The sequence below is a fragment of the Ammospiza caudacuta genome, chromosome 5, assembly GCF_027887145.1.
Source record: "Ammospiza caudacuta isolate bAmmCau1 chromosome 5, bAmmCau1.pri, whole genome shotgun sequence".
NCBI lineage: Eukaryota > Metazoa > Chordata > Aves > Passeriformes > Passerellidae > Ammospiza > Ammospiza caudacuta.
This window is the reverse complement of record NC_080597.1, coordinates 40,804,066-40,822,583: the sequence shown is the minus strand read 5'-3', so window position 1 is coordinate 40,822,583 and position 18,518 is coordinate 40,804,066. Positions and strand designations below refer to the sequence as shown.

Genomic DNA, 18,518 nt, shown 5'->3' with positions numbered 1-18,518 from the left:
TTCCTGTATTTTTACAGCTTTATATGATTGCTTACAGCAGACTAGAGTACTACTTTACACTTTGTTCTGTTCAAGTGATAAAACCTGTCCTAGTAGTTTTCACAAATTCTGACTGTCTTTTGCTTGGGGAAGAGAAATTATAACCTTAAACAACTATCAGGACTTGCCTTACTGGAACTTTACATTATAAATAACATAAAGATCTTAATTGCTGCAAGTGCAACTTTAATATTCAAGTATTTAAAGATCATCAACTCTTGTGTGTTTAATCCTAATAGGACAGAAAAGGTCAGGTGATGCAATGTATCATAAAGAAAAAACAAGGATTTGCAGTGCATTTTCTTGAATTTCAGTGTGGTCACATGAAAAATAGATCTCTAAATTCTAAGGTTTAATAATGTGTCTTTCAAAAAGCCAGTATTGAAAATGTATTGAACATTTTGTAAATGTTTCAATTCTATTGGATTTTTCTCAGCAGCTTCTGAGTCTGGTGTATTTGATAAAGTAGAAATCCTATTCTTGCAGGGAATGCGGAATATGATCTGTGTATTTTTGAGTCTATATATGAGTTTATGCTCCTATGCCTCCCTGCCACTGTTTTGCTGCATCCTTGTAACTATATTGTGTTTGTAACAAAGGATACTTATGTCTTGCCCCATTAGTGTATTCTAGTTTTCTAGTGTTTGCAGAGTAGGAGCAAAAATGCCCTCAAAAATCCTACACACTAAGTTGCTGTGTTTTAATTTAGTTTTATTTGTAAAAGAAAAAAACTTACTGAAAATTACACTTTTAATAATGTGAGACTAGAATTTCACTATTTTTTTTCTTTTTCATTAGTATTTACAGGTATAACATTCTCTTGTGTCCTGTAAATGCCCTGCTAAGATTATACCTCAGTTGTTCATGCAGTCTTTCCAGTTGCAGCTGAACAAATACTACTCCTTATGTCAAAAGGTTCTTACACTGCTCTGTTTTTCTAAAATGTCAGAGTTTACTGTAACCCAAACTATTCACAGTATTTTTTTTCTCTTCTGTTTGTATTTGGTGCAAATGGGAGTGTGCAGTTTTAAGTAAGCGAGCTTTTATGGCTGTGACATCCTTTCTGCAATGCTGAGATTTTGAGATTATATAGGGCAATTTCTGTTTTTTAAAATAATTTATCGTTGACTAATGCTGTATTGATTATCTTATTTCAAATATACTTCACCAATTTCTGGTGTCTAGGTTAAAGGAAACAAAAATTGCGCACGTTTTCAATTAGTTGAATTAGATTGTTTTAAAACTGGGTGTAAGAGAATTCTTTATGATTTTCATTCTTTCACAAAGCTGATACAATTGTATAGGATTTAAAAAACTGTAACAAGCTAATTGGTACAGTTAAGCAGTTAAAAAAAAGTTTATTACCAAAATTAGTTTCAGGAAAAGAGCAAAAAGTCTTCATGCAGAAAAAAAGAAGTCAGCAGCTGTTTTTCTACAGGAACTAAAGACCCCAAAAATCCAAGATCTGGGCCCAGCTGTGCAGAGCTTCTGTTCCCATGTCTAAATACTTTTTCTAAAGTTAAAGAAAAAAGTTAAAAAAAAATCCAGTGTTGGTGGAGATAGGCTAACTGAAATAATTTGTAAGCTAAAGGATTCTTTTATGTCAGGTAGAAATGGAGTTAAAAGGCTTTTGCAGAGCTTCAGTTAATTACAAACTGATTTTGTCTAATAAATGTCTAGTGAAATGAGGCTTCTCATGTAGCTAGCTGCTGTTACCTGCCTGGACTCTTAGATCCAGATGTACAGCTGTTATTAATTGGGGATTTGGAGCATCTTTCTTATAAGGAAAGGTTGAGGGAGTTGGGCCTGTTGAGATTCAAAAAGACATGTTTGAGAGACATTAGTCATCAATGTCTATAAAAATCTAAACAGAGAGTGTCAGAGGATGTTTCCAGGCTCTTCCTAATTGTGCTGAGCAGTAGGACAAGAGGCAATGGGCAGAAACTGATGCACAGGAAGTTCCACCTGAATATGAAAAGGAGCTTCTTTACCATGAAGGTGAGCATGCACTGGAACAGATTGCCCAGAGAGGTTCTGGAGTCTCTCCTCAGTGTTCCAGAACAGTCTGGACACAATCCTGTGCTGTGTGCTCTGGTGTGACCTTGCTTGAGCAGGAAGGTTGGACCAGATGACCCACTGTGGTCTCTTCCAGCCTGGAAGAGACCCATTCTGACCCATTCTGTGAATTGGCAGGTTTATTAGCATATATTTGATCTCTGACACCTTACACTGGCTGCAGATTTTTCTGTGCAGGAGAAAAGGATTTTTGGTTAGTGGAAGGGCATATCTGGGTCTATAATGTGCATTTTGGCTTGATCTCAGACTTGTATGATACCTGATACCAGGAAGCTGCATGTATTTGAGGCCTTTTAAATAGACTACAGTTCACAATGAAAAATTAACTTAACCCATGTTTACCTGACTTAGGGGATTGGTGGTACTTGTTTTGTTTAAATTTTCTTTTTAATGAGATGATCCTTTTCATTCCAATTCCTGCAATGATTTTCAGCATCTTGTACTTGTTCCAATAATTAAAGAATATTGATCAGGACTAAAAGTAGGAAGTGTTTTGTGGGTGTTTCTGCTTTGTCTCTCAATGAAAGCTGGGGAAACTGCATAAAAGAGGAGCAAATTGGTGGTAAGGCAGGAGTTGTGAATGCCTGGTATATTATGCATTTTGCAGCCTTTAATAATACAGTAATGTGCCTTTTCCTTGTGTAGCTGTAAATGAGGATGTTAACACAAAATGGGACACTCTCCCTAGAGAACCAATTCCCTGCTCTACTCTGAAGCTATTGCAAACCTACAAGAATTTTTTACATGTGAAGAGTTTTGAGAGATGTCTATCATGCAAGTTGCTAAGATCTCTTTCAAAGTAGACTTCAGAAGGAAGTTCAGTATGATTTTAGATACCTCTAATGTGGGCATCTGTACTGAAGTTTAAACACTCTTCATAGCCAGTGACAAAAAATAGCCACTTGTAACGCTCTGCTTCTCTTATATAATTTAAATACCTTGATACTGAAGATAGATTGGACATGGCTTTTTTCCTTCCTGATGTCTGTGAAGGCATAGTGAGTGATTTAAAGTGGGTGAGATGAATCCTACACCTGAAGTTGTTTACCTACATCTACATCACATGCTGGAAATACCCTGAAGAAAACTTCTAAATTCTCATGTAGTTTCCCAGCTGCAGCAGAGAAATCCCCTATCTGCCACAATTTGCATTGTCAGCATTGCTCTCATCTGACACCACCTGATAAAAACACAGGGAAAACAGGTTCTGGGGGATGTCTCTTATGTTCTGTCTGTATTTGAGGGAATAAAATGGGGGAGAAGTCCATTGAGACAATGGACTCTGCAGCTTTGTTACCAGTTATCCAAATTTAAGTTAGCGTAAAAACAATTGCAAAGCATTAAGGTTATAAAAACCCTCTTAGTCTTTTTTCACATCTTCTTTAAAAGTCTAGACATGACGTATGGTATTTAGAAATGGGTCATAAAATTGGTTCCAGTTGTACCTTCATTGTTTGTAATGGTTGTCTGATTAAGGTACACTTAATGGAAAATCAGTTTTCACTGTTATAAAAAACCCAGCAATTACTTTAGTATTCTAAAAAAATGTAACCTCTCTCTAGCTAAGCAGTTCAGTTGCACCAGCTTATTCTTGGCAGCAGGTAGCTTTAGAAAAAATTAGGAAGTTGGATTGTGTAAATTTTGACATCAGAGCGTTTAATCTCTAATGTATAAAATAGAACTGTGAATGTTCGGGTTATAGTATAGCTGATGTTTTTTCCCCCATTATAAACTTGCAGGAAACGTTACTGGAAAGATAAATTGCCTTTAATAAGCTGATACTAATTCTACTATATAGTATACTTTATTAAAATTTTAATTTAGCTTACCAATATTTTTTATTAGAAATTCACAGCCAATTCCTTACCCCAACCAGAGGAAAATAAAAATGATTTGTGATACACTTCACATAAACAATGTGACTTCCTTAGCATTACAGAAGTCAAAAAGAGGCCTACTTGTATTTGTTTGCATTTCTGGGTTCTTTTGCATCTCAAGCTGTTTAGATCTGAATGTATCTAAGTTCCTCAACATGCAGTGTCATTTGGGTCTGTAGTGTTTTCTACCTGAGTACTAGGTGTCCTTTTTGTTTGGATAATGCTGTAGAGGCTTCTGCACCACAGATTTGTCAAGTAGGGCATCTTTTGGCAGTTGTAAGTGGTAGTGACAGCAGGTGTCTTCATTCAGTTTTGTCAGGTCTTTTGTAGGTTTATGAGAATAAATAATTTTCCTTTTGTGGAAGAGAAACATCTGAAGTATTTGCTTTTTCAACATCACTGCTAAAAATGTTTTAATTCTCTGAAGAAATGTCAAGTGCTGTAAGACTAGCATGTTACATGACAAGACATTGAATGCAGGAAATGTATTTTAAAACAAATGGCTATTTTCTGTCTTTATGGTAACTGATTTTATAAACACTTCTAGAGAATAATAAACCCTGTGGTTTTTAAAGTATTAGACATATTAGTATGTTAAAAATAACTTCCAGTGATGCAAAATATGTGTATTGCCTTATTACAGGACCAGGTTTCAGACACTACCTTTCTTGGAGATAAGTGGTGTTGGGACATGATTGCCGTGCAACAGAGGCCATTGCAGCAAAATTCCTTCTATGGCCAGAAACAGCATGTCCTGTGATATCATAGGAATGTCAAGCCAGTGAAGACATAGGCAGTCAAATGTCTGTTTTATAAATAGAGCTCCAAAGTGTTTATTCTGAAAACAGGAAATAGTTATTGAGAAGATAAATTTCATGGGATTTAATTTAATTAAAAGGGAAAACAGTTACAAAAACTGAACTATCGTTGTTCATCCTTTAGAATGATAAATGCTTTAGAAATACTTTATGAAACAGACCATTCTGAAAAGTAAGTTTTGAAGGTCAAGCAATGGCAAATGCTGAGTACCAAGCTAGTTCTTACAGCAGTGCTGAATTTTGTTAATTCTGAAGACAGTGACTCAAGGGCATTAGTAAAATTTAAATTTAGTTAAATTTTGTTTCAGAATTATCAGTGAGAATGTTGAAGAGGAAATTCAGTTTTACACTTGAGATTCCTTGACTGTAAACACATCTCAATTTTTTCTTTATACATCTTCCGTTCCTTGCTAATAGCATTGCACTTTTCTACAATTTTGGAAAATCCTGGAAATCTGATCCAGGAATCATCAAAGCTACGGAAGAACAAAAGAAAAAGGTAAAGCCAAGAGATATGAACTTGTTCTTCAACAGCCTTCCATCAGCTGATCAGAGTATTTCGTTTACTGTTCAGTACATTGCATTTCAGTAAGTTGTATGAAAAAAGTTTAAAATGTTGAAAAGTCTTCCAGATTTATTTTTTGACATGTGGAATGCATTTCAAGTCTTAACTGGTGCAAAATTACATATTAGTCATTTTGAGTAGCAAAATAAAATTGTAACTTGAATTTTCAATATTAAAAGTTTGAAAAGCAGTTAAGTGAAAAAGAAAGTGTGAAGTTTCAGACTTTTGCCATAGTGAAACAAATAGCGCATTGTGGGAAAAGTGTTAGTTAATTTTATGAAAACTTTCCAGACTTCTAAGCACCTCTAATTTTCTTTACCTTTGTATCTAAAAGTATTAAACTGACAAACATTTTGAAGCTAAAACAGCCATAATCCCAGGCAGTTTGGGGTGGGCTTTTATTTTGGCATAAATGTCAGAGAAGATATGGGTGATCTAATGATATCTAAGACATTGTATCATTATTAGCATCTCATATTGTTATTTTAAATTAAGTACATTGTTCTCAGCAGCCAAAATGAGCATTGAATATGCCAAAATTATACAAGCAGCAAAACTGTTTTGTTTTGTTTAAGTTTCCTAGAAGCCAACATTCCACCTAAAATGAACTTTGAGCTTCTACTTCATGGTTATTTGTGAAAAAACCTGTGTGAATCAAAATCAGACCACTTGGAGTTATGTTCTTATGTAGGAATGAAAATATAATAGCCATTAAAAGGATGGTGTCAATGAAATAACTTTTGTGTTCTGCAATAGGCTATAGCTGAGTACTTAGTCAATATGCAGATTTGGATTTACTCTGAAAATTCCATTTCTGTTATTGCCAGTTGCCAAAGTAAATTCCCAACTAAATTCCACTCCTTGAACTGGACTAGATTAAGTAGAGTAGTCAACTATGATACTTTGGACTGGATTCAGCAAATTGCACAAATATGCAGTTTATTTAATCTACTTGCTTAAGTAGGTGATTAGATGTGGTTCCAAAAGCCTTGTTGAACTGCGTAGGAATTGCAAAATGTAACTTTTTGAGGCAGATACATATGGCTGTGAATGTTTTGGATTTCTTACATTGCAGCTAACCACATGGTAAAATGTTCTGTTACCAGGGGTATGCACCACTGTAGGACATGTGTGTTACCTTCATGCAGTGTAGCACTTCATAACATTTTCATAATTTCTCTTCAAGTATTTAATGCGGAGTTATCCTTTAGCTTAGAAATAACTAAGTAAGAAAATTAATTTCAGATGAACATGTTAATTATGTTTAGAAATGAGTAGTAAGCAACAATTTCAGATGTTTGTTGTTTTAATATGTGAGGTCCTTCATTCTGTGTTACAAAATAACCCAAATCACTCTTAAAGCAAGTGAAGGAATAAATAAATAAATAAGATATTCCTGTAGTTCAAAAGCATAGAAGGTACACAAAGGTTTACAAAGCACAGTGATGTGGATCTGATGGAAGTGATCCTGGGTCTGCACAATACTTGTATTTAAAAGCTCTTCATCTGCTCTTGTTCAGTTCTGTTCTCCTCAGGTTTGGGATTTTGCTTGTGGACAAGCAAATACTGAACTCCAGTTTTGAGCTGAATGTGCATGAGACCATGCACATTTGTTTTTACATCCTTTTGTTATCTGTAGTGTAGTGTTATACTTCCACTGAAATCAGAGGGACTCATAATGAAATTGTCCAGGGTATCAAAACTGACACCAGCAGCACTGAAATCGCAGTAGGTGACTAGGAATAAGTATAAACTAGAATTAATTTGGAAGTAAATATGCATATTGGTTTAATAAAGTAGATTCAAAATCAGTTTGATCTGAAATGAATTTGCTCCTGTGTGTAGAAAGTACCTGAAATCAAGGGTTCAGAGCCACAGGTCTGAAAATGCTTGTCACCATTTGTTTATATGCTAAATTCTAATTTTATTTTTCCTGCAGACAATAGTAGAACTTGCAGAGACAGGAAGTCTGGACCTCAGTATATTCTGCAGTACCTGCTTGGTAGTATATTTTTTCATCCATTTCTCTGTTTTTTTTTTTTCTTTAATACTAAGCCAAAATTAGTGTTCCTGTAATTAACACGTATTTGACCTTACTGCAGTTTCAAAGGCAGAATTTATTTGTACTCTTTAATCTAAGCAGTGTTTTCAATACATAATATGTACACAAAAAAAAATGCAGCAGTGAGAGGAAAAATATTATCTCTTTGGAAGTAACTTGCCAGTGTCAAAATTCAAATATCCAGTATATCTACCAGGTTGGTTGGTTATACACCTAGCAAGTTAGAAAAAACACATGTGACATTCCACTTAGCTCTATAACTTGCAGTAACGTTATGGTGTGCTTCTAGTAAAACATTTTTTCAAAAATCAAGTGTGTTTCCCTATCTGGCAATAGTCAGGAGGCGGGGGGGAAGAAATTTTAATTTATGTAAAGCAAATATAACGTGCTTTTTCTTTGGAAGTTAACTAGCAGATACAAAATGCTCATGCATATCAGTGTTAACACTGCAAAGCTCTGATGTATGTGGAACATGAATGCTGTTTGTATCTCCAAATTTGAAGCTGGAAAATTATATACAGATGTGGCACCTTAAAAATTATGTGTGTGTATATACATATATATTTCAGAACACTTCTTTCAAGACATAACCTTTCAAGAAAAAATTCTGGGAGTAATTTAGTATTTAAGTGCCATCGAGTTCTGCTTGTTGAATCATATTTCTGTCTTTAGAAAATAACCTGAAAAGTTTATGTTAGAGCTTGGTTATGAATGATACACAATCATGGAATTCAAGCTCATTCTTTATTTTCATTGTTAAAAGCTGAAATGAAGCTGGTTGCTATACAAAGCTCAATAGCTGGAGGTGATAGAAGAACTTTGTATGAGGAAAATAGTTCTTCATGTAAGAAAAAAAAAGTGAAAATCATTTCAGTGCAGTTTTAAGGATATTTGTGTTTAAAAGTGAGTAGATTAAGCTAAATAGCTAGGATGGCTTTTAGAATTAGCTTCAAGTTTGAAGTTCTCTGAGGAATTAACAATAGCACAATCAATTTACATTTAAATGGAGGGTTTGTGTTTTCTCCTATTTAAAATACATCAGGGTAACTTGCTTTTCTAAACAGATGTTTGTTATCTATTGCAGATACGGAAGCCAGTGAGGTCCAAACACTGCGGCGTTTGCAATCGATGTATAGCGAAGTTTGATCACCACTGCCCGTGGGTGGGGAACTGCGTAGGTGAGCAATTTGCTAAAATGCTCTGCAAGGTTTGGCTGTTCTCATTTCACAGTGGAAGTGACTTGGCTTCTTAAGAAAAGCTTTTCAGTATTGAGCTCAATTTTTTTTCTACTTGTGATTCTCTGCATTATTCTCATTTGTATTGTCTATTATATACCCGTCCTCAAAATTGTTCTGTGTCTAATTCAGTTTGCTACGTATGTATTTTAATTGACATGAAGTTTAGTAGTGAAAAGATTCAAAGCTTTACTGCTGAAAAGGTATGTCCCAATTCCACAACTGATTATTATCCATTACATAAGATGAAATTTTTCATTTTGACCAATATTCAGTGGCTTATTGGTAGAGTATGTGTATTTAAAATTGTTATGGTTATACAAGTTAGATCCAGAACGACTTCCTGTTGAGGTATTCTCCTCTTTTTGACCATCCAGGTTGTCTTTTGTTCTCCCCAGTGATTATTAAATGAATGGATATAAAACAGAAATAAAGTCTCTAAATGCTGCTATTTCCAGTCATATTTTTTGAGAAACTTATTTGAAAACCATTATTATGCAGGGAGCACTGAAGACCTCTCAGCTAGGAAATGAGTGCAGCTTGCTTCACGTGTTTAATTTTTTAGGACACAAGCAGAGGTAACTTTAATCTTGGGGAGGAGTTAAGACCTGGGTTCACTGACAGTTGACAGTTTCATAAATGCTTCATTGTAGTCCTTTCAAATAGATATAATAGTGAATAATCCGAGTAGTTTGGTCTGAAAATCAAGAGTAAAATCTTGGCATTTAAATTGTAATAGAACATTTCTAAAGTCTCATTGATCAATTTATATCACCCCCTTCTGTTTTATGTTTCCTACAGATGTTACTATCTGAGATATTTTTGTTTTATATTTTAGATGTTTTACAATGAAAAACTAAGAAATTTTTAATTCAGACAGGCAGGGGACCATGGGCTCAGGTTTTACAAGATACCAAGAAGTATGTGTCAATGGGACAGAAAGATCCAGTATTTTAATCTCTAACCAGAAAAAACCAAAAAACAAATGGGGAAGGAAAGCCCTTAGTTTGAGTGTATCAGTGATGGGATTAGGGTATGTGGAGGAAATGGTTTTTAAGTCACAGTGATGATGGAAAAGTAGAATCTGTCTTTTACTGGTAGTGTACAGAGAGGGGTAACTGGAGGTAAACTTAGGGCCCTTGAAAGTATGCTGGGAAAAAGCATTTGAAATCACAGTATGGGAGCTGGAGTGAACTGGAGGGATGGTGGTTTGAACAACCATATATGGCTTCTCTGTCTCACATTGGTACGTGGTCACTCTAAGCATGGGATTGCAAAACAGAATCCATTCTTAAAACAGCATTTGTGGTATGTTTGCCAAAAAGGGAAACATGAATCATGCCTTTCTGGAAAGGTGGAATTTGGATGTGTGTGGAATGTGTTAAAAGGATAAGAATGTTGCTAAAGATAGGACTGAGAAATCTTGTAAGAGTGTTTACAGACACTTTAAAATAAATCCTTTGGGGATAAAACTTGGCACATAGAATATTTTTACCATTTTTAAGAGGTTGACAAAAAGTGGAGACTATTTGAAAAATAAAGGAATTGGCAACTAGGGCAAATTTTTTTCCTCAAAATTTTAGTTAAAATACAGCAAACAAATCTCTGGAAGTGATGATATTTATATTCTAAATGGAGCATCAAAATAGCGTTATGTTTTTCTACAGTTTTTAAAATTTTATTTTAACTGCGGAGGATGACTATTCCTGCCAGTCCAGGAGGCAGCTGTAGAGCACAGTACTGTGTTTTGCCTAATCTTATTCAAAGTACAGGTTCTCCAGTTTATTTTTTCACATTTTTTTTCTTTTTAAACTGCAATCAAGATTGTACTATTTCATTTATAGTTTTAAATGCTACATGTTTTTACCTCACACATATGGATTTCCTGTTAGGCAGAATTTTGTTTAGTATCACTAAAGATGTTGCTGAAAGAAGCATCCCATCAGATGTTTCTCAGATGGGCTTCTAGGCCACTCTTTAACTTCTGTGTTCTTTATAGAATGTCTTTTATGAAACTTAACAGTTCTGAAATTTAGAATGCAAATGAAAGTGATACCTTAGGGGCATTCCCACCACTTTCTCATATGCCCTTAGGTGATTGAAGGCAATATTACAACATGATTTTGTGTTTTCAGGAACTTGTTTGATTTTCAAGGAAGTGTCTTATGTTTAGTCTAGTTTGTGTTATATGTATGTTTTTCCTCATCTCTTATTTATACAGTCTTTCAGCTCACTTGCTAAAAGCACTTGATTATTTTCTGCCTCCAGAGGATGCTCTTGTTTTAGCAGGGAAAACATTTGACATAATAAAGAAGTAAATGCTGTGCTGGTAAATGATGACAGCCAAAGCTTTTGTAGCCCATTATCATCTCTGTGGGTTTAGTTTACAGCCTGGAGCTCTTGGAAGGTTGCAACACTGGACATATTTTACCAACAGAAGGAAGGCTGAGTACTTCAGAATTATGATGTACTCTCATAAAAGGCATATTTTTAGCTCTACTACTGTTAAAAATAGATCAGTCTTTTAGTAACTGAGTTTTCTTGCATTAGAATTCTATCTAAAGCAGAGTTGTTTTTATCCCATTCATTGTTATAGCTCGGTTTCCTAGACCTTGTTTGTTCAGTTACAGGTATTTGTTTTACAAGTTTTACCAGATATTTTATTTTTAGCTAGCTTCATCAGGCATCCCAACATAAGATTTGAGTTAGTTTATTATCAAAGAAGGTTGTATATTTGTTCATGTTTCTGTTACTTTTAACAAAGCAAACTCCATAGTTTGATGATTTTTCAGTGGCTTTTAACAAATACTTACAATTTTCAATTCCTGGCTGTTAAGGGCTCTGCAACAGCTGTCACCAACTTTGCTCTAAATATTGTCTATCAATAATTTTATTAGCTCATGAAAGAGGTTACAAATGAATTACTGAATTGCAGTTGTAACATGACAGAAAATTAAAGTTGCTTTGTTGTCTGAGAAAAAAAAGAAAAATCATAAGTAAACCAGCTAATTTCACTGTCTTGAAGTTATAGAGGCTTAATATTGTAGCATAATGTTTCTGTATACAATAATAAGCAGTACTTCTAAGCAAGCAATTAAACTTTCTGGTGTAATGTTGTCTTTCTGCTGCTGAAAGTGTAGTAATTTGGTCCCTGTTGTGCAACTTTAGGAGCAGGGAACCATCGTTATTTTATGGGATACCTGTTCTTCCTGCTTTTTATGATCTGCTGGATGATCTATGGATGTATCTCTTGTGAGTAAATGTCATTTTTGGCTTTTTTAAAAATTGCGTCTAAATATTGCTTCTGAATACTTTATCTCCTCATATGGACTTTTACAGGTCTTTGCCTTATCAGGGTTTTGGGTATTTTTATCCTAGAATTGAACTGCACATTAATATTTTATTATATTGGGTATTTTAATTTAGAAGATGTTTTTCTTGTTCTAGATCTTTCTTTTTTCATCACAGACAAGTGTGTGCATGTGTCATGTATTCAAGGAGCTGGGAAAGGAAGAGAGAGCAAGTAAAGCTCAGAATTCTGACACTTGTCATTTTCTTATTTAATTTAACACATTCTAATGTGGGCATTATATGTTGCTGTAAAACAAACATACCTTAAATCTTTGTATATTTTTTGACTTTTTTTTCCCCTCTAGACTGGGGTTTCCACTGTGAGACAAGTTACACAAAGGATGGATTTTGGACCTACGTTACACAGATTGCTACCTGTTCTCCATGGATGTTTTGGATGTTTCTAAACAGTGTGTTTCACTTCATGTGGGTGGCTGTGTTACTCATGTGTCAGATGTACCAGGTATGGAAGGGCACTTCACTCATAATGCCATGTCTTGGGAGTGACATAAGAATATCAAATAGTTCTGTCGTTTAAATGTGCATGTTCATTGTGCTAGACCAAGTGTTTAATCTCTCAGCCCTGCTGGAGGAGGCAGGCATCTGCTGTCTCTCAGTATTAGGCATCATTCAGCTCTAATTCACGTGGCCTTTTTTTTTTTTTTTTTGCAAGAGGTTAAAATACCTACCTCTTGCTTTCCATTCTCAGAATGACAAAAAGGTAAAACAGACCAGAAAAAGGCAACAAAGACTAATAGAGGATAAGAGCCATGGGGCAAATTTATAATAATGCTGTATGTTATTAACAGAAAGGGAGTGGTAACATGAAAGAGGATGCAATAATTTTTTACATTGCTTCAGTGTGAGTTGAGGCCATATTATTATACTCTCATCTGACCAAACCCAAGTTGTTTTTCTTTTTATCCTTTCTATGGAAAGAAAAGTCATACTGAAAGCCTTGAAGTATGACTTGCCATTAATGAACCATGAGACTTAATTTCTATTTCCAGGAAATCTTCTGGAAAGATTATCCTCTAAAGCTTAGATAAAACTTGCAGGAAGTTTAAATTTTGTCGTCCATTTTTACAATATTTGTCACTTACAACGTATATAAATTTCAAAGTCTTATGGTTTATATTTGCTCCTGATAATTTCCCCAGTCAAAAACTGGTTTGTTTAAAAATTAATTTAAAAACAAACCAATAAATTGGGTCCTTCCTCAGTCTGTCTTGTGCAGTACTTGGTTGCATGTTTTTATGTGAGCTAAAATACTTATTCTTCCTGTCTTAAGATATCTTGCTTGGGTATCACAACAAATGAAAGGATGAATGCAAGAAGATATAAGCACTTTAAAGTTACAACCACATCTATTGAAAGCCCATTCAAGTAAGTTTTGAAGCCTATACAATTTTCTTATTTGTGTAGCCTTGCATACATTTGAATCACGTTGCTTGTTGAAGCAGAACACATCTAAACACTTCCAGACTGTTTTCTCTACTTGGAGTGCTGAATCTTGTCAGCTATTTTCAGTTACACATTCTGTCCAGTTAAAGGAAGTGATTAATGTTTTGTAGCGTAGGAGGGACAAACACAGAAAAGAATGCTTTCCAGCAGTGGTTGTATTTCACTGTAGAGTTGATGGGGAAAAAAGTATCATCTTTATAGAGCAGATGCTCAGACCAGAGGTAGTTGCTTACTGCAGCATGTCTGTGTTGACGTGGACATTCATTTCCACACTGGGCACTTTCTCCTGAGTAATACTTACTGTGCTGGTGAAGTTGCTGTGTGCAGTAGCTTCCCTTTTTCTCTTCTGTGAGAAAAGAGACTTCCCTTTCTTCCTATTCATCAGGAAGAGAATGGCCAAAGCTGTTTGTGGGGAGGGAGCAGGATGTCCCAGGAACTGAAGTGGGTGTTGCATGGGTGAGAGCAGGCTGATGCATACAGTTTTTGGGCATCAGTATGTAAAAGAGTAGGTTGGGATTCTGGTTTCTGTAGTGATGAGGGTGCAAGATGAAAGATGGGGGCTTGGGGATGAAATAGCACTGAGATGGAATACAGGGTCATGGAGCAGCTTGTGGAGCCAAAGCAGGACATAAATGAAGGCATGAAGCTGGTATATTGGTGGGTTGAGAGCATGTTACAAAAGGAGCTGGAAAAAGGAAAAAGCACATCTCATCCTGCTGCACATGCTGTGCCTCCTGTGGGAGCTGCTGCTCTTTCTGGTGCAACACAGGGTAAAGGAGATAGGAAATGTGATCAGGAGCAGTCAGCATGGATTCACACAATCCTGTGCAATGAGCTCTGGGATGATCCTGGTTGAGCCAAGGACCCACTGTGGTCTCTTTCAACCTGCCCATTCCGTGATTCTGTTCTGTAGCAGATGGATTTCTGTGCTAGGAATTTGTGTGGTCTTTTTTTTAATATCTCTTCGTAGAAAACTTGTGAGAAGCAGACAAGCATTCTTGTAGTTGCAGTTTTCCTACAGATTAGAGTTGTAACAAAACCAAATAATTTGCCTGGAAAACACAGGGTGGTACACAGGATAAGAAAAAAGTGCTGGTTTGATCCCAAATTGCTGTCACATTCACAAACCATTTTTACTGAAATAGCTGCTATTATAAAAATTACACCTGAAAATAACACCAGATGTCTGAAATAACTGACTTGGCATCACCTGTCACATGAAGCATTGACATCAAATAGTTTCATCTTTTTGCTTAGACCTGCTCTCTCCTATATCATTACATGAGCTTCTCTTCCAGAAAACTATGATCTATTCAGCCCATTATTCAGTCTAATTAAGTTAAAAATTCCCAGCATGCTGGGAGTTTTTATGTAGCTTTCTTAAATATTTGACAGTTAATTGATTCAGCCACAGAAAGTGCTTGAATAATTCATTTAATTCAGATCATGGTTTCTTAATTTTGTGGTGCCAAGGGACCTGGTTGATTCTAGACCTGCAGCTGGTGAACCAGTATGTATGCAGAAACAGATACCAATAAATATGGAAATTATTCTAGGAAGACATTCATTTCATGCCATTTTGTTTTGCATCCATCTGTACAATGCAACTGTCCTCTTAAAACAGGATCTGACCTACCAGGTTGTGCTACATGGTGATGGATTGCTAAAAACATGTTGTGGTGGATAGTGGAAGAAAGTTGGTGTCTTGATTATGCCCAAGGATCAAACATTTACCAGTCTGGTGACCACTTCTTATTTCAGAACTTATTCATCAACTTGCTGATCAAGTATGAGAAAAATTCTGAACAGAGCTCATTTTCTAAAGTTAAAAACTTTAAAGGTAGAGAATCAAATTTGTAGGTAGGCAAAAGATTGTGTACTTTGTAAGATGAGCTATGATATTGCTTGCTAATGTGTGTTTCTCTTTTGTTTTTAGCCATGGATGTATAAGGAACATTATAGACTTCTTTGAATTCAGATGCTGTGGGCTTTTTCGGCCTGTTATTGTGGACTGGACAAGGCAGTATACAATAGAATATGACCAAACTTCAGGATCAGGCTACCAGCTAGTGTAGCACCACCTTCATCCTGTGAGCATATCATCCTGAGTGGTGCCTGGAAAATTTTCCCTCTCTCTCTCTCGACTCCGCATCCCTTGAAGAGTAGCATGCTATGTGTAGGGCTGATGATGAATCATAAAGGTACCTTCTCTTCATCAGAATTTTATTAACAAAAGTAAAAATGGACAGAATAAACTGCCAAACCTGATAAGGAAGAGGAGGAGGATCAAAAAGGGATTTTAACAGTTCTTAACATGAGAATTATTCATGACAACATATTCACAGTATTTGTTATCGGGTTTTTTATTTAATGTCTTTCACAATGGAGCATGAGATTATTGAAGTATTGACATAAGTAGTTACATTGTGCTGAGCAGAAAAATTTGTATCCCAATATCAATTATTCCACTGAAACAAGAATCTAGAATATAAAACTAAATTTCATGATACAGAGTTCACTGATCTCTATGTTGTAGTTCCTGTAATGTGATTTTTTTAATACAGATTTTCTGTAGTAAGATGTACATTGAAAAATGTGCTTTTCAGTACATTGAAAAATGTGCTTTTCAATACTGTTATAAACATCCTGTGGTGGGGATCCCCTGTAACATGTTAAGTTATAGCAGTAGGGCACGTCAGGTAATGTTGAGTAAAAATATGTTGCCCACGTTTTTTGGTGATTGTTTTTGCCACCAGTTAGTGGTACAACTAAATACTTGTAACAACCCTGTTCTGAAATAATGTAGTCTGAAATAAACAGCTGCGCCAATAAGGAAAGCTTTTCTGTCAAAGTTAAAGCCCTGCCTAAATGCATGATACACCTGTAAAATTAGTTTACAGTATATAATGTTCAGGGAAAAAAGTGGGGAAAAAATAATTATCTTTGAAGTAATTGTATAAGCAAATTACAAACTAGTGATGTTTTAGTATTAGGTTTGGTCCTCATACTGTACAGTGTAGTGTATTTGGAGACACATTGGAAGAGAAATTACATGGGGGATACCACAGATGTAAAAGCAAAAGTCTCAGTTATTAAAATACAAGATAGTTTACAATTGAATGCAATTGGAGAAGAAGAACCCAAAGTTGCCTGAAATGCTTATTTCATTTGGATGTGAAATAATGGAACCCAAACTTTAACAAAAACAAAAAATTAAGAATCCCCATAATGGCACGTGCGCACAGAAAATGCAGAGCAGTGTTCTGAGGAAGATGGTGCGTTGGCACCTGGAAATCACCCTTAATTTCTGTTTTTAAGTTCTCATGCTACAGATGTGTTTGGAAGGTAAGGAATGATCTGAAATTGCATTCCAAAGGGGCTTTTCTTGAATGTGATGCACTGATTTTTGTTATGGTGTTTTCATATACTCATAGTGAATTGTTCACTGCTTCCTTAACTATTGTTTACAGAGAGACTGAGAATCAGTTTAGTTCTCTTCTAAGTGCTGTAGCAACCCAGTGGTTCAAGGAACCTGTGAGGGGAGTTTGGGGAGGGTCCTGAAAGCAGATGTCTGAGACCAGTGTAAAGAATGTGTATCTGTATATAAATAATTTATCAAATAGTTTTCTCTCTGTGAGTGTGTGTTTAGTGTGTTTAAAGCTGCTCATTTTCATTTTATTCAACCAAAAAAGTATAGGAAGATATCTAATGAGCTTTTAGTGATGTTAAATATTGCTGTTAATAGGCATTATGCCCTGCAAATTCACTGCATGTTTGATGCTTGGCAAAATTAGCGTTTTCTGTAATATGCAGATTACAGATAATAAAGCAATCTAGTGGTATTCCCGGCCCTTGCCTTAGTAGGAGGAGCAGTGAAACTGTAAATAGTTGATGTTCAGTATTTGCAAGTAAACATTTTTTCTGTAGTTGTTCATTGATCTCAAGACACACACTTAGTTTGCAAGTACCAGATATCAGGATTTACAGAAGTGCAGCATCAGAGTCCTTGAATGTTTAATACTGGAAAAATCAATGTTGTCTTGGACACTTTTAGCAGGAGAGGTTTGGGTATAGGGGTGAATAATCTTTGGCTACTGTTGTCAGACAAAATTTGTAATCCTAACAAAAACATGCTCTATTTCTGTGAAAACAGTTGACTTCAGTTATTCATATTTTTTTTCTAATCAGAAAAAAACATGAAAGCTTTACACTATGGTTTGTTTTGATCACCAATGATGTTCCGCATATTTTTTCATTAATTTCTTTTTTCACATTTTAGTTGGGCGTAGGTTGGCTTGAGGAGCTTCAGTACACTTTATAAAATATCACCCAGTTCAGTGCACGATGCAAGTTTTGGTCACATTTACCCAGTAGCATTAAATGCCATGAATTGTATCGTGCACTCCATGTCAAAAATGTTTGCAAAAGAAGAGGTGATCCTTGGTAGCACGTAGGAAGTTCTGCACTATTTCCATGCCAGTAGCTCTCTGGTGACAGATTTGTTGAGACCTGCAGAATCTGAGCTATAGAAGGTAGTTGTGAAAATTAACATGCATATATGGATTTGGGATGTATGAAGTTTCCAGTGCGAAATGTAACTTGTCTTGAGTAACACTGAATTGTTGATGTGAAATCATAAAGCAAGCAGGGGGGAGCCAACTATGCAGCATTTTTTCTGTCAAGTTATCAAACTTAAAATTCACTTGTTGAACCAAAACTGCATTGCTTCTGAAACTTAAGCTGATCTAGACCAACAGCAGATCAGACCAACTTAATCTGACATAGGTAGAATAAATAGGAATTTTGTCTTGGCCCTAAACATGTGCTGTTTCTTTGCAGGTTTTTGTATTCTTTGATGTCCACCAGATTTTTTTTCAATTAATGTGTAAAACAGCATCACTACATTTTAAGCTGTGGATTTTTTTGTATATTATTTATAACTGTGCCAAGTATTATTTTAATACTGTCAATATCTTGATGTGTATTACATTGTGAACAAAAAAAATCTGTAAAATGTTTAATAAACTAGCT

General features: G+C 35.4%; 1 protein-coding gene across 1 annotated transcript in view; it reads left to right on the top strand.

Annotated features, from left to right (window-relative positions):
- The window catches only part of ZDHHC17 (zinc finger DHHC-type palmitoyltransferase 17), a 64,347-nt gene extending 45,829 nt beyond the window's left edge, over positions 1-18,518 (top strand). The window contains exons 11-17 of the mRNA XM_058804648.1: positions 5,187-5,309; positions 7,315-7,377; positions 8,522-8,615; positions 11,841-11,924; positions 12,329-12,486; positions 13,315-13,409; positions 15,424-18,518. Of these exons, the coding sequence (XP_058660631.1) occupies positions 5,187-5,309; positions 7,315-7,377; positions 8,522-8,615; positions 11,841-11,924; positions 12,329-12,486; positions 13,315-13,409; positions 15,424-15,562 (756 nt within the window). The 3' untranslated portion in view covers positions 15,563-18,518. The remainder of the gene's footprint in view (positions 1-5,186; positions 5,310-7,314; positions 7,378-8,521; positions 8,616-11,840; positions 11,925-12,328; positions 12,487-13,314; positions 13,410-15,423) is intronic.